This window comes from Trichosporon asahii (assembly GCF_000293215.1).
Source record: "Trichosporon asahii var. asahii CBS 2479 unplaced genomic scaffold scaffold00009, whole genome shotgun sequence".
Classification (NCBI taxonomy): Eukaryota; Fungi; Basidiomycota; class Tremellomycetes; order Trichosporonales; family Trichosporonaceae; genus Trichosporon; species Trichosporon asahii.
The window spans coordinates 1,195,348-1,219,701 of NW_014040915.1; the positions used below are offsets into that span (position 1 = coordinate 1,195,348).

Here is a 24,354-nt window from a genome sequence, read left to right on the forward strand (position 1 = left end):
TGCAAGTCTGTTTGCGTGGGCAGTGCATGTCTTGAATGCGCTAGAAGTCTGTTTGTCTGTTTGCATCCGAAGAGCCAGGCTCTGCTTACAAGCGATGGCGGTGTAGCGGCTAGTCACTGCTGCCAAACTATACTACTGGTCCGTAGTACCCGGCTAGCCGGCCACATGCTAAGCCGCGTCAAGCATGTGGACCTAGCTCTGCGCCTATAAGCTATCGTAAGCCTCACAATTACTACGATATGATGCGCCGATCCCTCTGTGACCCACTCAATGACTCAATACCGTTAAGCATGACGAGTGAGCCGCGGCATAGAGCACCTGACAGTACAGTTCTGGCAGAACAATGTGCTCCCTGCCTGTAGTACTCTGAAAACTCATCTCGGAGAAGTCTTGGGAAGGAGGCATGAGCCAGGAAATTGATTAGGGCCAGCGAAGGGCGAGCGTGAGAATCAGCTCGGCCCGGTCGCCGCACCCAATGCCCACGCCGAGCATAGCGGTCTCCGAGAGCGGGGCCGCGCGGGTCCGAGGTGGGTCTCTTCTTGAGCCCACTGGCGGTGGGCAATATGTCCTCGTAGTCCTTTTGGCCAAGAGTTGGAATGCAATCTGATGACGAGACCAGGAATAATCTCATGGTCAAGTCAAGGTCAAGTGACTCGTGCAGTTGGCCGAAGCGACACTGCCACCGAGCTGTAACTTGGCGCTCGCTGGAAATACGAAAGTTCGCTGGGTGGGAATGAAGATCTCCTTGCGACCCCTATTTCGACATGAGCTGATAAGGCTGCATGCAGCCGAGCAGCCGTAGTAGACGAGCGGCCGTGCAATGCGCACTGCCCGTGCTCAAGTAATGTCTGGGACCTTGGTCCTGAGGCAGGTGCCCAGGTGTCAGCGCCACCTTCAGGAGCGCCATGAAATCTCATGGCGATGCGTGATGCTGGGCCGGCTGGGCATTGAGCGGTCATGAGCTCTCCCTTGAACCCTTCTCGTAAGAATCGAAGGTGACAATTTCATTTATTTGCTTGCTCCTTGGACGTCAATAATGCTGGAGGATGTGAGACCCACCGAAATGAAACGGAAGCGAGGGGAGCCACATCGTTCCCAGGCGCAGCAGATGACCTGCTCATTTGCATCGCAATTGCTCGACGGTATGATGGAAGGAAAGGACGACGCTGTGGTCAGATGATCGCGCACAGAACGTACTTGCAATGAATGACGTAAGGGGCTCAGCGATGGCAGAAGGGCACGTGAAGGCAGCCTCTCGCACAGAGCCTGAGGACGGTGACTGGGATGGACAACGGGACGGTCGCACTAAGGGTGGCCATCAGGAGTTTTCAGGGCTCAGAGTGATGGACGTAAGTCGATGTTTCTGAGGTCGCAGCATTGCAGGCTGGCAGTTGGTTGAGAGTGAAGGAGAGATGAGCACCTCAAACGAGTGGAAAGCGCTCCCGCTCGTCTCACATGTGTCTCCAAGCTCAGAGTTTGCGTTGCTGCAAGAGCTTCCAGCACTGCCTTTGGCGAAAGCGATTGGATATGGACGGCGGGGGTGCAGTTCGTGGGAGTCGACGTGCAGGACAGTGCAGGGTGCGGTGAGGGGCAGGGGTACAAGTTACATAGGATTAAGGGTCCCGCGAAGCAGAGTGAGCTGCAGATACTGCAACGCTGTAAAAAAATCGTTCCTCAGCCTCGCAAGCCTCGGGCCTCGCACCTTAAGTCTTGAGTCTGTGTACGTGCCTGCAAATATTGCAAGTGATGCCCCATGCCCCATTAGTCTAGCTGGGAACAGCTGATTAGGATTTCAGCAACACTCACCCTGCGATGCCCTATTGAGCCCTAAACAGCCCTAATGGGATTGCGCACCACGATGGGAGGGTCGGTGATCGTTTACCTGCTCTTGGCGACGGCGGCGTTGAATCAAGTTAGCACACCTGCGTGCTCCTGCGTCCGTGCCTTTTCATCCCACTCCGGCATTTCGCTGCACTCCCTTGGGTCTAATGCCTTGACCCCCTTTCCCCCAAGCAGGTACCGCATCGCCGCCTCCGCCGCCTCTGACCTCGCTCGCAACCTCTCTCCCTCTTCTCGCGTCGACCCAACGTTAACCTACTTTCTCCGTTTTTCTCTGCATACCAACCGGTTCGACGTGCTCCAGCGCTCCATTCATCTCATCCTTCAAGCGCCCACATCATCCGCATCCGATACATCGCACCTGTCAATAGGTATCCCACAGCCTGGTTCTCACACGGTCTCAAACTCCGACCCCCCGAAGCCCCGAACCCTTCCAAGACCCACACCCGACCACCCGACACCTCCGCGCGCTAGTCTTCGCAGCAACTCTCTAACTCTCACCAACCACAGACTTACCCGCGTGCCCCTCCTCCGCTGCTCCGCCCTCACACCGACCCACGCTCCAACACCCGGATCGCCCTTTCGACCCTCCGCGTGTGTCAGTCCCACCAACCACAGCACCAAGTCCCAATCGGAACCACGATCCACAGCTGGCCCTCTGTCGAGCCTGCTGTTGCTGCTTGCCTTTGACTCACTACCGTTCCAAGAGTAGAGATACTCTGGTAGAGCCTCTTATTCAAAACTCTCATCCCTACATACCACACACCTCGTCCACCATGGCGGCCGAACAAGCTGTCGCCTTCCTCACCGTCCCCCGTCTCGTCGCCCGTCAGAACACGGGCGGCGGCGACGGCGGTTCCTCCTCCGGAACCGGCTCTACCTCGCAGGGCGGCGGAGGTGACAGCACTAGCCAAGGTGGTGGTGGTGGTACGACTAGTGGTGGGGGTGATGATGGCTCTACGACGGGAGGTGGCGGAGGTGACAGCTCATCCACTGGAGGTGAGAACCCTACTACTCCGTCCCCAGAACCTTCACCCACCACTACCTCTACTCCCAATGAACCCCCTCCTACCACATCCTCGCCGACTCCAGCGCCTACTACCTCCTCTCCCACTCCTACTACTACTTCTGAACCCGAGCCAACCACTTCCACAGAGACCAGCCAGCAACCCGAGCCCACTACTTCCCAGCCTCCGCCCACCACCTCTAATGAGCCCGGTAAGTTTATCACTGAGCCCCCATCCTGTATCCCCTCGTGGATATTTCCAGCCCTGCGTGCGTCTAATACACGTCCTGACCAGTGCCCACTACGGAACCCGAACCCACCACTTCTTCCCCACCCGATCCACCATCGTCCACTCCCGACACTACAACGCAACCGCAACCTACCACTGAACCGGAACCGGAACCGTCTACTACGCGAACCCAAAATCCAGAGCCAACGACGCAGCAGCCGCCGCCGACAACGAGCAGGCAGCCAGAGCCGACGACTCAGCCTCAACCGACCTCTGAGGCTCCTCCCACCACCTCAAACCCGGCTCCGACAACGAACCCCAACCCGTCCCCGACTCCTACGCAGAACCCTCAGCCGGAAACGTCGACGACGTTTGTGCCGCCCCCGGTCGTAGAGACGACTTCGACCCAGGGAGGTGATCAGCAGCCGTCTTCGCAGGGCGGTGGTAACCAGCAGCCTTCGCAGCCGCCTGTGCAAGAGACTTCGACGTGAGTACTCCACTGGACCCTGAATTTGATCTTCCCGTCAATCCGCAGAATCTGACGCCGATCGCAGTGTTACCGGCGGCGGTGTCGACGATGTCACGATCACCCAGACGCAGGGACAGCAGACGAACAACGGCGGCAACCAGAGCCCGACGCCGACCGAGCAGCCGCAACAGCAGCAGACTGGCGGCGGCCAGCAACAGCAGGACTCTACGACGACCACTGTCGTGCCTGTTCCCGGCGGTGGATCCGCGTCGTACACGACCCTCAGCGTGACTGACAACGGTATCTCGCTTAGCTTCCCGACGACTGGCGCTGTTGAGACGACGCCCTCGTCTGCCATCGGCATGCTTGTTACGTCTGACGGCAAGGTCTTCATGACGACTGCGTCGTCCTGGGCGTCGACGAGCACGTACACCTCGGGCAACAAGGTGTACACTGTCACTGTTAATGTCCACAACCCGACCGGCTCGCTGAATAAGGGCGGCTCGTCCGGTTCGTCGTCCAACTTTTTCAACAACAAGGGCGCTGTTGCCGGTGTCTTCGTTGTTGTGGGTCTGGCCGTTGTGGCGATCATCGCCGCTCTTGCGACGATCTTCTTCCGCCGAAGGCGCCGCCAGCGTCTCGACCGCGAGGTCACTGCTGCGGCTGTCGCGGCCTCTGCCGCTGCCGCGCGTCACCCTCTGGACGAGGAGGGCGACATGTCGCACCCGCCATCCGACTCGTACCCGTCGACCATGTCGCCGAGCACGATGTCGCACCCGACGATGGCGCAGTACAACCAGTACGGCACCACGTTTGGCAATGCCGGCGGCTACGACCCGTTCACGACCGCTGCCGCCGCTGGTGCCGGTGGCGCTGCTGCCGGAGCGGCTGGCGCGGGTGCGTACGGCGCGTACCACGATGCTCAGCCGTACTCCGACAACGCGCCGTACCAGGACGCTCAGCCGTACCAGGATGCGCAGCCGTACAGCGACGCTCAGCCGTACAGCGACCGGGGCTACTCTGAGCAGCTGGGCTACAACGACTTTGCAGGAGCGCAGAGCCCAGACTTTTCGCAGCCGGCCGGCGAGCACCCGTACTCCGACGACCATGCCGGCGGGTACGAGGGTCTGCACCAGGGCGGCGAGGGCTACTACTACGACCCGGGGTACGATGTGGCAGCCGCGTCGCAGGGCGATGTGTTTGAGACGCCGCCGAGCGACCACATGCCGCCCCCCGTGCACAGCAACAACCCCTTCCAGGACTACAGCGGCGGGGAGGGCTCGATCGACACGCCAATGGAGCGCCCCGACCCGCTCCACGTCGCAAACCCCTCGAGCCCGCACGGCGACAACCGGTTGTAAACTAGTCTTTTCTCCTCTCTTGCATGCCTACCTAAAATGAGATCGAGTCCGTATCTCGCACACTATCAACACACGAACATCGAACGAACGCTTCAGCCCGGCCCATAGACCCCTTTTGCATCCTTGTAGCTTTCGTCGGACAGTATAATGACATCCGTGGTTCACCGGTTCACTCTGCGGCGCTTTGTGGCTCTGACGTACACTGATACGAGGTGGACGCGTCGGGAGGACTAATGTGCGGCAGGATGGGCTGGGTGGTGGCCCGGCTCCCCTGGCGTTTGCGGAGGTGTTTGCGGAGACGTCTGCGGAATGATCGCCGTGGGGCTCGGGGCGTGCAAGTGTCCCGAACAGATTCCCTGTGCGGAGTGTCACTATGCATGCGCCCGAGTTCAGGCAGTGCAGGTAGGCGGCCTAGGCGGTATAGCCGGTTCGGCCTGGTTTCAGAATGCGGCGCGCCACGCTACCACCGGACACAGCATCCTCGCAGTGCAGTGCCGTCATCGAAGCACCGAAGCGGCCGTGGGAAAGCTAGCAACGCACTGGCACCTAGACGGGAGCAAAGTAGAGCAGTGGAACGTAGGCGGGATCAAAGTCTGGCGCGTCTGGCACCTAGGCGGAGGCAAAGGCTAGGCAAGGCGGGATCAACCTCTAGGCAAGGCGGGATCAACTTCTAGGCAAGACGGAAGCAACCGCTAGGCAAGACGGGAGCAATCGCTAGGCAAGACGGGAGCAGAGGCCTGGGTAGGCAGAGCCGTGGAAAAGTGCATCGTGGGAGAATAGCCGGTTTTCAGCATTGTTCCAAAACAGCATCCAGGGGATCGTGGGAAAGCTTACCGTGGGAGAAATGAAGGTTTCAGAATTGTTCCAAAACAGCTTGGGTTTCCCACGGTGTGGTTTCTCAGGGTTAATTCAAGGAGTGGGATGCAAGATGAGTGGCACATCGGGGGCAGAGGCGCGATGCATGCGTCTGGTAGTCGATGGAATGAGTGTACGCAGTGCGTGCCGATGCGTATACCGACCGGTGCTCGTGTTTGTTCTTGCACACATTGCTGTGCTTGTCGTAGAACGCGTAGAAGGATTCTGTGGAGGATCAGGACTCAGAGGCGCGGGGGTGTCGTTGTGTGTGATCGGCGTCGCTGTGTGCGGGTCGGGCCTTCTCGACAGAACGGCAGATTGGCTGAGCTGCATCCGTCATATACTGCTTTGTTCTGTTCACCACCCAACATACTAGGTCGCTCAGCTCTCGTTCGCAGTCTCTAACCTTCCAATGTGCATGCCACTCATTGCACAAGCTCAGCAAGTCAGTTCACGGGTCCTATCTGTACTTGCCCGCCTGCAGCTGTTGACGTCCAAGGTCAACTGATAGCAGGGAAGCTGGATGTCTCTCTCGGAGGAGATGTGGGGAGACGGCGTGTGGTTCATCGACACCGGCATCCTGCCACGATGGCCAAGCAGGCCCCTCGCGAGTACGTACTGAGAGCTGCATCGCGAGGAAGAGGTGAAGCTAAGAGCAGGTGATACGAGAGTCCACAGTGTTTGCACCAGCATCCCACCAGCACGTCGGAGAGGGGGCGCAATGGGGTACGACTTTGCCACCGTGTCGCACGGCGACCTTAGTCCTCCTCGTCTCCTCTTTCCATCAAACACCCACTCCACCATGCCCCCGCTCCAAAAGGCATACCGCTACTTCACGAATCCCGACCTGCTCGGAGGCGACATCGACCTGCGTCTCGTGCCCCTCGAGCCGGCCCACTTCGCGCAGACCGACACCTCGCTGAACAAGCTCCTCTGGGCCGTCTTCCCCGTCAACGCTTGGGGCGCCGAAGAACTCGCAGACACAAGCGGGGCGCAGTAAGCTTTCTTCACCCAAGGCAAGAAGCTGACGACAGACTGGCCGGCAGCCACCGGTTCAAGCTGATGGAGGCGGAGCGCGGCCACATGCAGGCGAAAGTACGTGCGCTCCGGATCGTGTGCCAGATCTTTGGCGCTGCGCCGTGGCATGCGGCAGTGAAACGGCGCCAGACGGCAGATGTCCCGCCCCTCGCAAGCACGATGCAGCGCGTCACCGCGAAGAAGGACGTCGTCAACAAGTGAGCTTTCATGTACAGTAGGCCTGAACGAGCTGACACCAGGCTGTTCGCCAGTGGCGAGTATCGCGCCGCCGTGCAGGGGTATGCCGCCTGCCTCCTCGACCTGATGCCGTGGTATGCGAGCCCGCTGCTGTTTACCGCGCGACACGCGTATGACACGGGTATCGTGCATCTGTGAGCTAACGGGTCGTCTGGCAGCTGACAGCAGCGAGGTTGCGCTCTGGAACAACCTCCATATCAGTGTACTCAAGGCGACCACGCTCCCTGTCATGAACCGGCTCGACCTGGGTATTCTCGCATTCGAGACTGTTAACTGGATGCGTTACGCTCCCTCCAAGGCGCTGTACAAGGCGCGTTTCCGTCAGTTTTGTACTGCGAAACGGATAACTGACGTTCAGGCTACGTCAAGAGCCACGACGAGTATGAGCAGTTCAGCAGCATCCCGGCGGCTAGGGAGATGACGGACGTCATGCGTGAGTGTGCCGAGGAGATGAGCAACAAGGACAAGGACGAGTGGGCACACCGCTTCTGCTTCAGGGAGCACGTGTGCTTCACGCCGCGATACCTCCTGAAGATCAGGACTTGGGAGCGGGAACAGGTCAGACTGCAGAACGAGGGGCCGAACCCTCTCGATGATCTCGAGTGATGCATGTTACTTTGCAAACAAGTACTACAGCAGGGCATAGGTTTATAATCGGGGCCACTAGTCGACGTCGGGCCAGACCCTACCGGCGGTCGGATCGTGGACAATACGCATTCGATCGAGCATCGGGCCGTAGCGGAGCGAGAATCTCTGCAGTATGTCATGCCTGGCCACGTCATTGGGCATGATGCGGAAGCGGAATTCGACTTGCAGTTTCTTGTTAACCTTTCTGCGGCCCCGCCGAAGAGCTCGAGGAAGGTATCTAATATGGGTGCACGATTCAGCCGAGATGACGAGATGGGTAAGGGAGGGCTGGAAGATGGCACTGATCAAGCCGCAGTCGGGTCTTTCGTCAAGGTTCGCACCGGTGTTGTTCCCGGAAGAGCAGATGATCAGAGTGATACGCGACGCCCAGTGTTCGTACGGTGACAAGCTCTCTACGCGAGAGCAGTCGCAGAACGGGTCTGCCAACAGTGTCAATTGATCAACTGGGGGAAGGGAAGCCAGTGGAGGGTGCTGGTCGTCGTGCGCTACTGTCACCGCTGTGGAGCGCGGCAGCTGGTCGAGTCCCGCCTCCAGGAGAAGCAGTTGGTCGTAACGCCGATGTTTGCTGAGTAGGTGGGAATAAAACTGCCTCGTTCCTTCATCTAGAGAAGTCCCAGGCTCGATTACGAGTGTTGGAACAGTATTGCTTAGGCAGTGCCCGTCGATCTGCACCTCCTTGCTGCGCTTCAGCACCGATGGCCACTCCCGATGACCGAAGGGAAGAGCACCGAGACCGTTCCGAAACACGACGTTATCCTCGCCAGGCTTGCCTTCCAGAGTCAAGCGCACTGCGCTGTCGTGGTTGCACAACGTCATGTCCGCTACGGTCTTGAGGGAAGAGGAGGTGGCGCGGAAGGCGAGTAAAGTCTTGTAGTCCGAGTGCGCGACGATGGTATCGATGATGTGGGGGAATGAGGCGTGGGGTATCTTAATGGCTTGCTGCAATTCACAGCGGCTCATGGTTACACAGAAGAAGAGGGTGGGAAGTGAGTGACTGTGCGACGATGAAGAATGAGCGAAGTGGAGAAAGGAAATCGCAGTAGTGATCGTAGTCCACAGTCGGCAACGTGAAACATCCGTCGCTACCGGCGCTGAGCTCATGTCTAACTAGCACGTCCAGCCAAACGAAAGGCTCGACTCCACGCCTGCACCTCATAGTATCTATATGATGTCTACGCTAACAATGTATGCAATCTGGGAGCTCCCGTTATGGGTGAGGTGTGGAGCAATAGCATGGGAAAGAAGCCTGAGGCAGTCGTTGACACCTAACCTACTGCGTGACAACTCTGCACTGCCACAAGGTACTGATAAGCCGCGCTGCTACACTTCTCCGGTCTCATCAAGCGCAACTTGCACCTGTTCGACAGGCAGACCAAGAAAGCGGGCAAATGCCTCACGATGGCGGCAAGGATGCGCTTGAATATTTGTGAGATCTTTACGGATACGAATTTCGGCAGTGACATGCTTATTCTCCGGTGACTGCTTACGCCCCATCATACTCAGCGCAAAAGAAGCCTGCCAAATCGAGGAGACCGAGAGAATCAGGTGCTCGACAGTAGGCTGAAAAAGCACTGTGGAAACGTTGCAGCGCACCAGTGCGAAAGACTCGAGTCCCCCAGAGTCTTCGACTTCGACATCCCAGCTAGGATGAAAGACGATGGTCAGGTGAGAGGCAGTGTGGGACAGGGTCAACGTATTGCGGGATTTGATGAAGCACATGCAGGCGCATGATGGGTTGACCACTATCGTCAAGTGCGCCACGGGAGGGATGAATTCGAGTGGAGAGTGCCCGTCGGTGTGCATGATCTTAACGTTGGCGGAACGAGGGATGTGGTCGAGCGCCAACCACAACGCCACCTTATCATCGCGCAGCTTCAGCCCCCCAGGCACTGGTTGCTCCATCTCCCTTGGTGGCACGGCGAGCTGATCTAGCGGGGTACCGGGAAGCCCTGCATCTGAGGTGAAAGCCAGGCTGGAGAGGCAGCGCCCGTCTACCTGCACATCTTTAGAGTGTTCCAGCACGGACGCCCAGTCCTGGCGGCCGAAGGGAAGTGTGCCGACGCCACTGCGGAGTACAATTGTGCTGTCGCCTGAGTCTTGTTCCAGCAGAATCTTGAGGCCTGCTTTACTCATTGTGCGCTTGACAGCAGTGTTGAGGGAGGTGGAGGTCGAGCGGAAAGTGAGCAGGGTCTTGTAGTCCGAGTGCGCGAGGACGGCTTCAACAATGTGTGGGTAGGAGTCGTGGGGTATCTTGCATACTTGTGGTGCTGGTGTCTGGGGTGGTAGCTGAGTGCTGAAACCAGACATATGGGTGGACATGGCTAATGGGAATGGGCAAGGGTGCTGATTTGTGTTCGATAAGTGATGGTGGTGAAAGAAGAGCAGAGTGACAAAGAGGATGAGGATAACTAATCGACTCAACTCATCGAGACAAAGAGGATGGGGATAACTAATCGACTCAACTCATCGAGACAAAGAGGATGGGGATAACTTATCGACTCATCAACTCATCAGGCGGGGACTGCGCTCCCGATCTTCATCCACTAGGGCGTGCCTGGAAACAGCACACTGACCTTGCACATCCGCAAGATATTGAGGTACCGACTCTTCAAGCACGCATGCACACAGCCAGGTCTTTGTAAGAGGATCAGGAGCATACGCGAGTAACTACAGCATGGCCGCTTAATGACGGATGTATGGCGAAATGCTCGCATTTTCCGCGAATTTAGTCGACAATAACTCCAGCGTCGTCGTCCTGGATGATAAATACGGACTCCGCATGAATTCCCAACTTCGCGGATACCAAGTCACGGATGGCGCTCCCGTGTTCCTCCTCCAGGGACTGCCGGAGGCGAATCTGGACCTTGAAGGACTTGTGTGGCCGCGGCGCATGGAGAGCAATGGCGTTCACGGTGAAGCGGATGTGACGAAGTGAGATTGCTGAGATGGTTAAGAGCTGGACAGAGGGTGAGACTGCAGCACAAGCGACTCCACAAAACCGTGTGGTAAACTCATCGACTCTGTCGTCCCAGTCCGATGTGTGGAGGAGAGAAACGTGGCGCGCAGAGTGTGAAGCTGGGAGCCCCCTGGCGCAGTTGCAGAGGGGGTCGAGAACAACGGTCAAGTGTGAGGATGGCGGGAGATATGCGACATTGGGTTGCGCAGCGATGTGTTTGATGACAACGTCGGCGGAGGACGGAATGTTGTTCAGAGCGCTTCTGAGGGCGGCGTTCAATGCGAGACGCCGCCAACTCCTCTCGACATCCAGCCGCACCAGCTCCGCTACACGACCGTAGTGTGGTTCACTCGTAAGCATGGTGGAAGGACCAAGACACCCGCTGTCTACATCTACTGTGCAGGCCAGGGCTAATGTTGCGGCCCACTTGTCTTCCAGAACCGGGAGCACACCCACGCCACTCCTCAGCACTACGTCCAAGCCGGACCCTAAGGTCAAAGCCTGCTCCGCGACCGGCGTCCTTTCCTCCATTCTCACCCGGACAGTACCATCCCAGAGCACCTTGTGTGCCGCTGTCTTGAGAGAAGAGCAGGTTGATCGAATGGCATGGAGGGTCTTGTAGTCTGCTTGCCAGAGGATCGCCTCGATGATGTGTGGGAACGAGGCGTAAGGTATGATCACTCGTCGTTCTACGAGCATAGTCAACTGGCGTGTTGTGCTGGAAGTGGGTGTAGAGCTCGAGGGTCGGAGCTGGGTGACAGCAACTGCGAAACGTTAGACATGAGGGCATGCAGGGCATGCAGGGAGTGGTAGCAGTCAGTTCTCGACGGTTCGGTGGAAGGAAGCAGGTTGAGAGATCGCCGTCTGTAGCGTGCCTACCTTAGGGGGCGTGCCCTCTTCGGCGCCTTCGATCATAAGCCTACACAAGACACTAATACACGACCTGGTGCCAACCTTCCTTCATTGCACTCTCCTCGGTCAATCTCCTCCATGTCACCCACACGAGCTGATGCCTTCCGGTACTTCGGCAATCAGTACGTCTTGGGCGGTGATGAGGACCTGCGCCTCTCTTCCCTCCACGACACCCACCTCAAGCAGATTGACACGTCTCTGAACAAGTCTTTGTGGGATGTCTTCCCCGTCAACGAACTGGGTCAACAGGGGCCGCAGGTTCCCACTAGAGTCGATTACAACGAACTGTAAGCACACTCATTGAGTCCTGGCACTCACCCCTCAGAGCCACGCGCAACCTGAAAGAGCTCAAGGATGCCACCATCAAGGAAGAAGCGGCCAAACTTGCCTGCAAGGTTCGAGCGCTGCGCGTCGCAAGTGCGCTCGGCAGCCCTGTGCCTTGGAACTCTGCTCTCGGTCGCAAGCGCTCAAGCGAGGTCCTGCCCTTGAAAGACATCATGGATCAGGTGATCAAGAAGAAGGAGGTCGTTGACAAGTGGGCACAACATCCCTTCTCCTAGCTGACATCAGACTCTGTGCCAGTGGTGCCTATCGCGCCACGGTGCAAGGATATGCTGCGTGTCTCCTCGACCTGATGCCTTGGTACGCCACTCCACTGTTCTTCACTGCCAAGCAAGCCTTTGACTCTGGACTGGCACAGCTGTGAGCCTCATAGACATTGGCGAAAGCTGACAGCAGGGAATCCTCACTGTGGAGCAATCTCTACGAGACCGTCTTGAAGGCACCCCTCCCCTCCATGATCAAGAGCGAGCTCCGCCTGTTGGCCTTTGAAGCGGTCAATGACATGCGTTATGTGCCTGCCAACATTCTGTATAAGACTCGCTGCCGTGAGTTTCCCATGCAGTTCCGCAACTGACATCCAGTCTTCACTGCCAAGCACGAGGAAGATCACGGAGCGGATGAGGCCACGGGAGTCCTCATCGACTTGACTGGCGTCTACCGCGAGTGCAACACAGCAATGATCGAGAAGAACTCCAGTAATTGGGCCCACCGCAACTGTGTTAGCTGGCATCAATGTTTCAGCTCCGATATTCGTGCGAAGGCAGCTGTGTGGGTCTTCGAGGCGGACTGGGGACTCCGTCCTGCCCCCGGGGGTCCTCTGAACATGGGCCAAGCGCTGGCTTTGTCTCCGAGGTACAGGGCTTTGGCCAAGCGAGGCTAAACATGAAAGAACGTCACCATGCATGCATGTGAATAAGTCCACCCAGCTGAAGAAAGCACCGTCCCGGTGGCCATACTACGGGGCGCGGTCCGGTTGGTATAATATCATGAGTGCAGCGCGGCCGCAGGACGGTGGTAGAAGTGAGTGTCAGTTACCCGTGGCAATCACGGCTGTCAGTGCCTTGTGTAAGGTTGATGAGTGATTGTTGTTGAGGTTCGATCGGCGTCTCTATGCAGAGGCGGCGTTCTGGAGAGAGAGCAACTCGAGCCTGTCTCTCACTGTATCCTCTGGATCTTCCTGAGTAGTAGCCCAAGACCTGTGAATAGAAGACCATGCATACAATCTGGGTGTTAATCACCGCTACAGGATACAATCTGATCCTAGACCTCTACAAGTTCATCACGACGGCGTGCCGTTCACTCAGTATCGTCGGAAACGAGCATTCCGTGGACTTGGTTAGGTGCAAATCCGAAATGGCTTGCCCAGGCGGGAAAGTTTCCAGGCTGCTTGAGCCGAATCTCGAGATCCAGATTCTCGTTTGGCTTATTTCGGTCGGACTGGGTGAAATCCATGCGCTCACCCCGATGGAATACCAGCGCAGACACGATGTCGTCTCCCAAGTCCGCCGACATCGTGAGTCGTTGTACAGACGGTTCCAGCGCGAGGACGATCAGTTGACAGTAGTTGGCAAGACGGGGGCGGGAAGATGATGGCTGCAGTTCTGCCGTCATTCGGAGGGTGATGTGCGAGGCTGAATGGGAGGGGCCTCTGTAGAACTGCCTGCATTCGCAATGTGCATCGCAGGTGAAGATGAGGTGATCCGCAGGCGGGAGGAAGAGGGGCGGGCCGTGATCGGGCTCGTGGGCAATGATCACCTTAGCCGAGCGGGGAAGGCTCTGCATGGCTCGGCGCAGGCTTGCTTGCAGGGGATGAAACAGCGAGTCCAACTCTGGCGGGGACAGCAGACCGGCGGTGGCGGGGAACGAGAAACAGGCCCCGTCAATGTCGACAGTGTGGCTGAGCGAGAACGCGAGTTTGCGCTCTTCCTGGCCGAGAAACGGCAACACTCCGTGTCCACTGCGCAGGACGACCTCCAGATCACTGCTGCGTGAGCTTCCGTTCGAGGTTGCTTGTTGGACATGACTATCGCGAGAGGTCCGTCTCAGTTCCACTTTCAACTTGCCGTCGCACAGCGCTCGGTCCGCTTTAGCCTTGATGTCCGAGGACGTAGCACGAAAGAGGAGAAGAGTTGGGTAGTCTGAGAAGGCGAGGATAGTCTCAATAACATGTGGATAGGACGAGTAGGGTATCTTTGCCGCTGTTAGCTTACTTGCCACTGATGCCGGAAGCCGGCCGGCAGCCGACGGCCGCTGCTCACCGAAGCGTTCTGTGATGAGCTTGTGTCGCTCAACCGAAATAACCATAGAAGTATTGAATGAAGCAAGCCCATGGCTATCGCTGAGGGTGTTGTAGGAGAAGGCTCGATTTTGACGTCGAGATGAGCAACGGGTGAGCCCGGTGAGTCACTCACCCGATTGGCGAGCGGAGGCAAGCGAGCCGATGTCCACCGTGGGCAAGAAACGCCAGCTGTGCGCCGCAGTATCGCAGTGCGCCCCTCTGTGCAGCCATGTTCGTACTGCATTCTCCATCGTGCGAATTTCCCGCTTTCAGACGAGACCTCCGGCTCTGCATCATTCAGTGCATGCAGCATCGTGTATATCTCAAAAGTTGAGGGTAAAAGAGGTCGGGATGTGGCGATATATCGCATTTCTACAATTTCAGGAGCATGCATTTCAGCGGCGGCAGGGACGGGAGATCTCCTGCCTTGGGATCGTGCGTGAAGGTGAATCTCTCCGGAGAAGCTCCGATGTAATCTGAAAAGGCTTGAACGCGCTCCCGAGTCCTCTCGCTCTCGTGAACAACCTGCAGGCGCAGATCGACCTCGAGCTCAGGATGACGAACCTCCGTTCCATCAGGATACGTCTCCCCACCGAAACGAGGCCCGGGGCCCTCCGCCATGGCGCTGAAGTTGGCGTTAGAGTCAGGTACCGACGGTGCGTAGATGGTCAGGTGTCTGACGGAGGGCAAGAGTGTGCGTGCTGCAAGCGCGCAGATACACTCCCCTTGGTCACCGACAGGGTCGTCAAGGAAGGGCGAAACCCAAACTTCCACTTTGGACGCAGAGTGGAGAGGATCATAGGAAGAGGTATAGTCTGGGCTTGAGGGGGGAGGCGAGTCCGGTCTTCCTTCAAAGGCGCAGTCGCACATGGGATCCAAACGCAAGATGAGCATGTCCGTGGCCGGGATGTGTGTAGGGAGAGGCCGATCCCTGGAATGCAGGACAGTGAGTGGGACCTCACGTCGGATATTGCTGAGGGCACGTTTGATGGCTTCAAGGTCTATGCAAGGGGTTCGGGGAGCGTTCTCGAATGCCACATAGTCTGCCCGCAGAGCTGCATAATGGCCATGGTAAGGGCAAGAGGAGTCATCATTGTCCGACTCGTAGGCGCAGGCAGAGTCGCACTCCCAACGATCGTCCCAGTCGGGGTCCCAAGGTGGAGGACCGCGTGGACCACGAGGGCCACCAATGCGCGGCGGCCCAAGACACCACACATCAACCTCCACCGCATCAGCGCGAGCGAGCGCCCACGCCCAGTCCTCCTCACGGAGGAAGGGCAGCACCCCACGACGTGTGCGAAAGACGATGACTCCGTCTCCGACTTCCCAGTTCTTCGGCTCGTCGACGTCCACGACCAGCGGGCCGCGGCAGAGCTCCCTTGCGACTGCGTACTTGAGGGAAGAGCTCGTGCGGCGGAACGTGAGTAGGGTGGCGTAGTCGGAGAAGTGGAGGCTCTGATGAAGGCATGATTGGGAATGTGGGTAGGTATGTGAGACGAGAATGCAAGAAAAAGGATTTGAAGTTGAATATGATGGCGGTTCAGTTATGGTGGCAACGGGGGCAACTCGTTGCGATCGACGGTAAAGTCAGCCGGCCCGTTGTACTTCGCACCTATGCATAGAGAAATCCGAGAGACCATACGGTGCGTCAGAATGGTCTAGTATACGGCCGGGGGTCCCCCGCGGTAGGACTATAGACTATGTGAACCTCGTCGCTGTCGACATGACAGCGCTGGGCACACTGAGCCTTGATCTGCTCGGCTAGTACCTCATCCATGCTCCCAGGCTTTCTGGGACGAAGCTCGACTTCAATGCTCTTGATGTTCCCACGGGAACCGCGTTCTTCAAGCTCGTAAAGAATGAAGCCAAAATCTTGACTATACTCATGCTTCTGGAAAGTTGACAATGTTCGATCGATCGACAAGGTCAGGCGCTCGACAGAGGGCTGGAGAAGGGCAAAGGCCAGATTGCAGCAGCACGCCATGTGGTCTTCACCGTTCCACGCATCGGGTACCCGAAGGGTTATGTGCTTCGCCGAGTGTTGAGGTTGCAGCTCTGGACGAAGTCTGAACTTGACAACAAGACAATCACACAGCGGGTCAGTCCGTAGTGTCAAACTCTCGGTAGGCGGAAGGTAGGCGGGTGGACCATGCTGGTATGAGTGGGTGATGGTGGCGGACGAGGTGCGTGGAGTGCGGGATAGCGCTCGAAGCAGGCCAGCCTGGATTGTGACGCTCCCAAAAGTGCTTGGATTGGGAAGGTTCTCGGTATCCTTGTGAGGTTTGGGTTGACACATGCGGAACCCTTGGGTTGGGTCTGGGACAATGTGCGTCGACATGGAGAGACACGCGCCGTCAATGTCCACCTCACGGCTGTGCTCGCACGCCCAAGTCCAATCAGCCTCAAGGCGAAAGGGAAGCACACCCATCGCGCCGCGCATCACGACTGTAGGCGTCTGGCAGGGTGGGGGAGGCGGCTGGCACGGGTCAAACTCGTCCGCGAAAAACTTGAGGTCGATGAAGCTGCCTTCGACGCCGATGGTGAGGTGGCCGTCGTGCAGCGCCCGGTGTGCTAGAGCCTTCAAGGATCGACACGTGGCACGGAAGCGGAGGAGGGTCGTGTAGTCACAGTACGAGAGGACCTCATCAACGATGTGTGGGTAGAACAGGTAGCTGATCGGGGTCGATCTCGATGCTAGCGACATGGCGGTGAATGTTACGGTGTTGAGGAAGGGAGATGAAGAATGTGTTCGTTGTGGGTGAGTGGATCGGTGGCGACGGAGGCAACTTGCTCGCCGGTCTGGACTACGCCCTACAGCCTGCGGTGATCGGGGCATCGTCTGCATGCTCTGCACAAATCGACAGGACTACCGTAACCCCTCGCTTCTAACTGCCAGAGTTCGGCTTCACCTTGCTACAGTAAATTATATCACAAATTGCAAGCCATCAGGCCCTACCAGAGTCTACGCAGTCCAGCCTCATCGCTGTAACTGATGTTGACCATTCCGGCGTCGAATGCAAAGAAGGCGGCACACTCCGTCCTGAGCATGCGTTCCGCCAATTCCTGCTTCCTTTCTGCGTCGGGGGCAGGGTGGTCGGGGACACTGCGTTGGCGCAGCTCAATGTCAAAGGTGCGAAGAGCTTTCGCAGAGCCGCGAAAGCACATGAGGTCGGTGAGGACATAGTCGTACTTGATGAGACGGAGATCCTCGATGTACAGATCGACCGAGAACGTCAGACGCTCAAGCGACAGACGCACGAGCGTGCACGTCAGCTGGCAGGTCTTGAAGTCGCTGTCCGAGTCGCTGTCTCCCCACGACTCGCAGAGACTACCCCTCATGTCTTCCGATTCGTCCGAGTCAACCCCACTACTCTCATTCCCCGAGCCAGTCGTTCCCTCCGAATCACTGTACTTCCGTTCAGGCGGCACTCGGAGTGTGATGTGCTTTGCCGAATGTGTGGGCGGAAGGAGGCCATTAGGACCAGCTCCGCCCTCGAAGAGCAGGCAATTGCAACGGGGATTCAGGAGGAAAACGAGGCTGTCAACCGGAGGAAGCCAGGCCGGCGTCCCCTGCGCCCCGTTCCGGCCCGAGTGGTCGATAGTGACAACAGCAGAGCGTGGAACGTGTCCCAGTGCACGGAGCAGGCTCGCCTGCATGCCCACACTGTCAGGGGTGCTGGGGACGGGGCGGCTTGGGAACACGCTCGAGGCCTTGCGCGCTTCGAGACCGAATTCGTCGGGGTTGTCAAACTCGCGCACGGCGAAGCCCCTCGTTGCATGAGGCGCCACGCAGGACGAGGCGGCCAGGGCCGCGCTGTCGATTTCAACGGCGCTGCTGCGCGCACAGGCCCACGTCCACTCCTCCTCGCTGCGGAAGGGGAGCGCACCCCTCCCGCTCCGCATCACGACCGCTGGTGTCTTGGGTGCCCAACTCGCCGGATAGTGCGGATAGTCGGCCTCGTACTCGGGAGAGAGGGAGCGGCGGTCTATAAAGCTCCCCTCTACTTCGATGAGGAGGCGGCCCGTGTGCAGAGCTCGGTGGGCTTGAGCCATGAGAGCCTTGCAGGTGGCGCGGAGGCGGAGGAGAGTCGCGCGGTCGGAGAGGGCCAGGATGCTCTCGATGATGTGCGGGTAGGCTGTATATTCGATTCGCGGAGAAGATGGTAGCTCAGTGACGCCGAGGTGCGTGCTCGACGACATGATGGTAAAGACGTCTGTGTTGATGAGAATGGCGAAAGGCAAGCGGAGATGTTAGAGGGTGAGACGTTTGAGTAAGTGTAAGCGACGGAGGCAACGTGCAGGTGGACGAGCTAAAACCGTGGGCGATCGGCGGCAGCGCCCCCTCCTAGTCTGCCATTGCACCACGCGCGTCAGAAAGCGTCCATGATCGTCTAAGGCTCTAGGTGCTGTGGGTATAGGGTATCTACTCGTCGCCCATACCGGGCGCCTTGCCCGCGCTTGGCTCATGCACAATCGTCAGCTTGTCGTGGGGCACGCCAAACTGGTCCGCATACGCAGCCCCAAGGTACCTCGCCGGCTCCTCGCCGAGATCCTCAGCGAGCTCGATCCTAATCTCGAGTGGAGAGTTGTTGTGCTTCTCCCTCGCGGCCAGGATGGCCTGGAGCGGGATCGCAAAGCTCTGCACGTCGCGCGCTGAAAGCACGAGGCGCTTCACCGAGGGTGCAAGTGCGGCTCTTGTCACGGCGCACTCGGGCACGTCGAACCCGGGGTCCCACAGCTCCGTCACGCGCACCTGCACCTCGGTCGCGGTGTGCTCCAGGGTTGTGTCGAGGCCGGCTTCCGAGTTGCCACAGTCGCAGTTCGGGTCCAGCATGAGCGTCATCGTCTCGGACGAGGGGAGGAAGACGGGTGCAGGGTTCTGCCACGCATGCTGGATGAGGAGCGGGGAGGTGATCTTCGACAGGGCGCGGTGCAGGCCATCAAGGCTCGATCGCTTGGGCAGGCTGTCGACGAGCTTGTTGTACTCGTCAATGTCGGTGTGGGAGCGAAGGGCATACACTTCCTCGGGGCTCGGCATCATGAAGCGCGCAGCGCCGAGAGAGGGTGAGAGGCACCCGCCATCGATGCTCACGAAGGTGCTGTGGCTGCATGCGAACGCCCAGTCGGCCTCGGTGCGGAAGGGGAGCACTCCCTTGTCGCTCCGCAGCACGACTTCCCGCCAGACGGGCTCGCGCTTCGCCTGCAGGTCTGTCTCGATGTCCTGCACCCAGCCGTCGAGACCTCCGGGGTGGTCCTTGATCGAGACGAAGAGCTCGCCCTCGCACAGCGTCTTGTGGGCTGTGGTCTTGAGGGCGGAACACGTTGCGCGGAAGGAGAGGAGAGTCTCGTAGTCGGAGTAGGCGACGATGGACTCGATGACGTGCGGGTACGAGTCATAGGGGATCTTCATTGCCGCACTAGGGTGATCCGCAGTTGTTGCTGCTGGGGTGGGTGGCGACATGGTGATAGTGAGTAGGCATGATGAGTGCATCGCAGAGCTGAGGTGTTATCAGTGCAGCGTGTCAGCGTGTCCGGACAGGGCTATCAGTCGGGATCAATGCTCGGTTGGCACGCTCGGATCCGGATGAGACAGGGGGGCGTCTTGGCGGTGCTTCGGTAAGGTGTGTGCGCTTGAACGGCAACACTCAGGTGGAGGAGGCTAACCTCCACATCGATTGTTCAGTGGCCATTGCTGAATGTTCTGCTACTACTTCTGGTGCTACACACGACTATGCATAGCAAGTGACGACCGCGCCATGCACTCCCGATGCACACCGGGGCGCGGACCGCCCAAGTTTGATGATTTTCGCAAAAGAGCTAAGTTGTTTTTGGTCGAGAAAAACCAGAACCTTTCTCAGTTTGGGGTTATTATCAACTTTTTTTGGTGGGTTTTCAATGCTGTATTGGCATGCGGGTCTGCTGTCGTCTATGAGGAGAAAATGACAGAGACCACGGTCGCGCTCCGCTGTAACGAGCACTGGGCGCGCTGGCGCAAGCTCAAAACGAGCTTCTTTACGGAAAGCGGGGAATTGTGTTGATAAAAAAGAAGAGAACGAAAAGTAAAAAAGTGAATGTTGAGGAAAGAAGAGGTATTAAGTGTGACCGAGGATTAGGCCACCGTCGTCATCGACGCAAGCGTCGAGGGTCGGGCGACCGGCTCCGGGGCCTCTTTCAAAGGCTCGAGCTCCGCAGCCGCATTGATTATAGCAGTGATTAAAGTGGGGAGAAGAGCCTCTGAGGCCAGACCGTGATCGGTCGGGTATCCATGAGCAAAGTTCTTGGTCGAGTGTTCGATCGCTGCCTCCAAGGCATCAACGCGACCGTGGTTGATCGCGACGCCGTTAATGTAGGGCGCTCGAACGGGGCGTGGGTGGTGCTCCACTGCCAGAGATCGCAGCTGCTCCCGAGTGAGGTGGTGAGGAGCCTCGGAAGAAAAAAATTTAGGTTGCGCAGAAAGAGTCTTGCGGAGCAGTTGCTGGTCCTGAGGGTAGTAGGGCGAGTACCCACGAGAGAGGGTTGCGTATGACATGCGCTGCTGCGTTGTGGGTGGCCGGCTGGGCAGACTTGGGTCCAACGGCCACGACGCGACAGGGACATGCCGGGGTGAGGACGCGTAGCGCGCACGTTTGGGAACGTGCGCCTGGTGGTTGGGGACGGGAGAACGAGACAAAGAGGAGATGGCGACGGGCATGGACATTGTGTACTTTGGCGCCTTACGCTCGAGAGGCACTGGGTCCGGGAATGGCGCAGCACCGTCGTATTCCTCGTACGAGTTGTCGTCCTCATCGTCGTCTTGATCGTGGTGCAGCCAGTCGGCAACCTTAGCCTTGGGAGAAGGATCGGCGAGCAGGGTGACCTTGTGGAAGTGGTCCTGCCCATCATTGTGCTCGAAAACAGGCTCCGGGAAGCTGTCGGCTCCATCGTAAGGCGGGGTAGGGAGCGCAGACCCAGGCGGCGGCGCCTCCACTTGCTTGGGGAACTTGGGAACAGGGAAGGAAGGTGCGCCATCGTAGGGGGCGAATTCCTCCTCTTCCTCGTCCTCATCATTCTGGGCAGGGGGCGGAGCAACATTCTCCTGATCGGAATCAGGGGTGTGGTAGACAGAGTTGCACGTGGGGAGGGGAGCCTGCATGGGCATCTTGGAGACGTCGATGTGTGACTGAAAGCGACGAAGGGAAGCGATCGCGTCGTTGTCAAGATCGGTCTTCTGACGACGACGGAAGATTTCCACATCCTCGGCGGCGTCCTCAGCGACACCTCGGGCAGTCTGAACCATCGTGTGCATGGTGCCCAGCGACAATGTAGACACACCCGGCAAGAAAGTCGCTCGCGTGAAGAGAGAGTAAACGTTCTTGCAGTGATCACGCCAGGACTGGATGGGGATCGACACCGAGTAACCCAAGCTAGCCAGAGCCTCACGCTCGATGCAGACAGCGTTTGCCTTGGGCACACCAAATGCGTTGGACCAGCTGGCGAGGTTGTAGTTGAAATCGGAGATCGACATGTCTGCCAGATAAAGAGCGATCATGGCGAGGCGGCGCTCAACTGCAAACGGCTCACCATTGGAGACGCACAGCGCTCCGCGGAGGGAGAATCCCAGGTCTCCATCAACGTCATGCACAGGCAGGTTGTCAACAAACCACGCTGCTGCGACGATGGTTTCAGCTGGGATCCTGCGGCGAACGATGAACTCTGTGACGATCTGAACGAAGGCCATGTTCGGAGCCGCGGTGACAATGCCGTGGCGCTTCAACACATCGTAGGGGTCGTCAGCGAATCGTCCTGAAGTGCGGTCGACCGCTCGGGGGGTCGGCCTGGGGCTGTAGAATGTGTACTCGGAGTTTGAGCTGGGAACTTGCTGAGTGCGCTCCGTTTCCCGTGCGTAGACTGCTTGACGAGTCCACTCGGAGGCAATGTTGCCGGAACCAACCGCCTCGCGATGAGCAAGACGGCCAATTACGTACGACGCAAGCCAGTGGCCGAGTAAGTGGCGGAAGTCGCTACCAGCGGTAACAGAGGATAGGTACTTGGGGATGGGCCGTGGCTGAGGAGCAGCCAGTTCCGAACAGCCAGTGGCAAAGGAAGCGTCGGTGAAGAGGAGCGACTCATCGACAGCAGTGACGGCTATCGAGGACGTAGCTGGCTGCTTGGAAGGATTTACCGCGTTCTCCACGAGCTCCTCCGACTTGAAAGAGTGGATCGTGGAAAGGGAGGGCGGGCAACGGCCATCCTCGGAAGTCTGAGACGACCACGAGACAGGTGAGGCCAGGGGGGCCGCATCGGAGGCGAGGAGAGATCGCGTGTCCTTTCCGCAGACTGATGACTCATCGTCGGAGGGTTCGGTGGCGATGTCAAGAACCTTGAACAGCTGGGCCGCAGCGGGGGACAGGTCGACGAGCTCTGGAATGGGATCCGCAGATCCGCTCGAGTAATCCAGCTGCCAAGCTGAGGACGGAGGGAGGCCCTCGCGCGCAGAGAAGTGCATTCTCGTGTTGCTCGAAAGGACCGGGCCGACACTGGTGCCGGCCAGACCGAAGTTCTTCAAGGCGGGCTTCTGAACATTGACTAGAGAAGTCAAGTCGGAGTTCACGGTGTCCGAGGCGTCGTCCTCGAAGAAGTTGGCAGGGAGGAAGGTGGATTCAGCAGGGAAATCGTCGAACGCTGCGGATGATATATTGCAGGCGCCCGGGCGATGTGTGACTGCGTCACAGGTCTCGAGATGGAATTGTTGGTCACAGCCGGTGGAGTGGCAAAGGTTGACGTCATGGTGAGAAACACGTCCAAAAATCTCGGTGGGTGACGCAGAATTGCCACCACCGACACAATCGCAAAGGTCGTGTGCGCATGCATGCGCTCTGGCAATGACGACTCGCTTGCCCTCCAAGATCTCGGCCGCATCCTCCTCCAGGTCGATAGGTGGAGTGGACACAATTATGATCTCGTCAATCGCGTCGCAATCCTCAACTGCGTCGACACTGGTAGCAGTAGTGGGCTGGCAGAAAATTGCAGGCACGACGCTGGAAAGGTCGGTCTGAAGCTTCTCATCAGCCTCCACTTTCTCATGACTACCCACGTTACCCAAAATGATCTCAGGGGTGACGGCGCAATCGTTACTTGATGCAAGGTCGAGCTTCTGCGTGGGCTCACCGGACAGCACGTGTTTAGCTTGACCCGCGACGACCGAGCGGTGAAGGGGCCACCCGATTGCGTTGCCTTCAGAGGTCGAGGTCGCCAGAGAGGCCGTTGCGCTAGGCGTGGCCATGCCAGCAAAGGTGGTGCCGGAGGAAGACTTGTCGCTACAGATGCACGAAGCGGAGCGCCATTCATCAGATTCGGGCGTCGCCATGGCGTCACCCTGCTGCTCGGCAGGGGTGATAGGGAGACCGTCCCACTCGTCATCAGCGTCATCGAAGAGACCTCCGGGAGTGAAGCTCTCGCCAACGACGTCAGGAGTGCAGGGGCTAGACATCAAGGATGCAGAGTGCGTAGCGGAGAGGACTCGGACGGAGAGAGGTGGTGCGAGACGCTGCGACTTGCCGGACGTGACGCTGGGAAGCTGCGCGATCCTATCTGAACCAGGGCGTAATCCAGAACCGATAGATAGCTTGTCGGCCGCATGAGAACGATGCGTACCGATGGCGGAGGACGGACCCCAAGGGCGCTGGCAGTCGTTGGCGTTGGGTGCGCCGGCCCATCGGTTGATGTTCTGGTTAGGCAGTCGAGCGGGAGCCCTGGCCAAGCTGCTCCATCGATAGCTGTCGTCGACCCCGAAGGGGATTGACTGCTGGTGATGATCCATTCGGAACTGGTTCATCGTATCCGACAGCTGGTGTTGGAAGCAAAGATCGAAAGGACAAGCAGCCAGCAGCAGTTGGCTGCCCCCGGTCGGGTCGAGAGACGGGAGGTGAATGTACGGTGTGCTGATGGAAGTGTCCGTACAGAAAGCGTCTCACGAGAGGTCCGAGGGAAAGATGTCGATTCAAAGGAAAGTCGATTATATAGGGGGTAAGAGGTCGTGCGCACGATAGCACAGGGGCGTGTGCAAGCGTCGCACGGGGTGTGGGAGGGCGGAGGAGCGCGATGCTCAACTCTCTAGCGGTGGCAAGGAGGATGCAACCGCTCTAGTCGGTGGCGGTAAGCGGTCAGCTAATGACTCTGAAAGAAGCCGTGTGAGCCGAGACACT

General features: G+C 58.4%; 13 protein-coding genes across 13 annotated transcripts; 4 read left to right on the top strand and 9 right to left on the bottom strand.

The window, feature by feature from the left end:
• Positions 1 to 1,840: 1,840 nt before the first annotated feature.
• A1Q1_07220 (uncharacterized protein) lies at positions 1,841 to 2,551 on the top strand (the record flags this gene model as incomplete). The annotated part of the gene is made up of 1 exon (XM_014327456.1): positions 1,841 to 2,551. The coding sequence occupies one exon, from the start codon at positions 1,841 to 1,843 to the stop codon at positions 2,549 to 2,551; it is 711 nt and encodes a 236-aa protein (XP_014182931.1).
• A 64-nt stretch (positions 2,552 to 2,615) lies between these two features.
• On the top strand, positions 2,616 to 4,904 carry A1Q1_07221 (uncharacterized protein; the record flags this gene model as incomplete). The annotated part of the gene is made up of 3 exons (XM_014327457.1): positions 2,616 to 3,057; positions 3,141 to 3,561; positions 3,629 to 4,904. 3 exons carry the CDS (start codon positions 2,616 to 2,618, stop codon positions 4,902 to 4,904), a joined length of 2,139 nt encoding a protein of 712 aa, XP_014182932.1.
• Positions 4,905 to 6,347: 1,443 nt separating this feature from the next.
• Positions 6,348 to 7,640, top strand: A1Q1_07222 (uncharacterized protein; the record flags this gene model as incomplete). The annotated part of the gene is made up of 6 exons (XM_014327458.1): positions 6,348 to 6,370; positions 6,438 to 6,755; positions 6,806 to 6,994; positions 7,049 to 7,168; positions 7,236 to 7,348; positions 7,393 to 7,640. 6 exons carry the CDS (start codon positions 6,348 to 6,350, stop codon positions 7,638 to 7,640), a joined length of 1,011 nt encoding a protein of 336 aa, XP_014182933.1.
• Positions 7,641 to 7,697: 57 nt separating this feature from the next.
• On the bottom strand, positions 7,698 to 8,642 carry A1Q1_07223 (uncharacterized protein; the record flags this gene model as incomplete). Its single annotated transcript, XM_014327459.1, has 1 exon — positions 7,698 to 8,642. One exon carries the CDS (start codon positions 8,640 to 8,642, stop codon positions 7,698 to 7,700), a length of 945 nt encoding a protein of 314 aa, XP_014182934.1.
• Positions 8,643 to 9,002: 360 nt separating this feature from the next.
• On the bottom strand, positions 9,003 to 10,001 carry A1Q1_07224 (uncharacterized protein; the record flags this gene model as incomplete). The annotated part of the gene is made up of 1 exon (XM_014327460.1): positions 9,003 to 10,001. One exon carries the CDS (start codon positions 9,999 to 10,001, stop codon positions 9,003 to 9,005), a length of 999 nt encoding a protein of 332 aa, XP_014182935.1.
• Positions 10,002 to 10,407: 406 nt separating this feature from the next.
• A1Q1_07225 (uncharacterized protein) lies at positions 10,408 to 11,337 on the bottom strand (the record flags this gene model as incomplete). Its single annotated transcript, XM_014327461.1, has 1 exon — positions 10,408 to 11,337. One exon carries the CDS (start codon positions 11,335 to 11,337, stop codon positions 10,408 to 10,410), a length of 930 nt encoding a protein of 309 aa, XP_014182936.1.
• A 291-nt stretch (positions 11,338 to 11,628) lies between these two features.
• A1Q1_07226 (uncharacterized protein) lies at positions 11,629 to 12,772 on the top strand (the record flags this gene model as incomplete). The annotated part of the gene is made up of 5 exons (XM_014327462.1): positions 11,629 to 11,837; positions 11,969 to 12,085; positions 12,133 to 12,252; positions 12,307 to 12,437; positions 12,498 to 12,772. 5 exons carry the CDS (start codon positions 11,629 to 11,631, stop codon positions 12,770 to 12,772), a joined length of 852 nt encoding a protein of 283 aa, XP_014182937.1.
• Positions 12,773 to 13,188: 416 nt separating this feature from the next.
• A1Q1_07227 (uncharacterized protein) lies at positions 13,189 to 14,196 on the bottom strand (the record flags this gene model as incomplete). Its single annotated transcript, XM_014327463.1, has 1 exon — positions 13,189 to 14,196. The coding sequence occupies one exon, from the start codon at positions 14,194 to 14,196 to the stop codon at positions 13,189 to 13,191; it is 1,008 nt and encodes a 335-aa protein (XP_014182938.1).
• Positions 14,197 to 14,542: 346 nt separating this feature from the next.
• On the bottom strand, positions 14,543 to 15,638 carry A1Q1_07228 (uncharacterized protein; the record flags this gene model as incomplete). The annotated part of the gene is made up of 2 exons (XM_014327464.1): positions 14,543 to 15,502; positions 15,564 to 15,638. 2 exons carry the CDS (start codon positions 15,636 to 15,638, stop codon positions 14,543 to 14,545), a joined length of 1,035 nt encoding a protein of 344 aa, XP_014182939.1.
• A 180-nt stretch (positions 15,639 to 15,818) lies between these two features.
• A1Q1_07229 (uncharacterized protein) lies at positions 15,819 to 16,874 on the bottom strand (the record flags this gene model as incomplete). Its single annotated transcript, XM_014327465.1, has 1 exon — positions 15,819 to 16,874. One exon carries the CDS (start codon positions 16,872 to 16,874, stop codon positions 15,819 to 15,821), a length of 1,056 nt encoding a protein of 351 aa, XP_014182940.1.
• A 248-nt stretch (positions 16,875 to 17,122) lies between these two features.
• On the bottom strand, positions 17,123 to 18,370 carry A1Q1_07230 (uncharacterized protein; the record flags this gene model as incomplete). Its single annotated transcript, XM_014327466.1, has 1 exon — positions 17,123 to 18,370. One exon carries the CDS (start codon positions 18,368 to 18,370, stop codon positions 17,123 to 17,125), a length of 1,248 nt encoding a protein of 415 aa, XP_014182941.1.
• Positions 18,371 to 18,593: 223 nt separating this feature from the next.
• Positions 18,594 to 19,631, bottom strand: A1Q1_07231 (uncharacterized protein; the record flags this gene model as incomplete). Its single annotated transcript, XM_014327467.1, has 1 exon — positions 18,594 to 19,631. The coding sequence occupies one exon, from the start codon at positions 19,629 to 19,631 to the stop codon at positions 18,594 to 18,596; it is 1,038 nt and encodes a 345-aa protein (XP_014182942.1).
• Positions 19,632 to 20,279: 648 nt separating this feature from the next.
• A1Q1_07232 (uncharacterized protein) lies at positions 20,280 to 23,984 on the bottom strand (the record flags this gene model as incomplete). Its single annotated transcript, XM_014327468.1, has 1 exon — positions 20,280 to 23,984. One exon carries the CDS (start codon positions 23,982 to 23,984, stop codon positions 20,280 to 20,282), a length of 3,705 nt encoding a protein of 1,234 aa, XP_014182943.1.
• Positions 23,985 to 24,354: the final 370 nt, after the last annotated feature.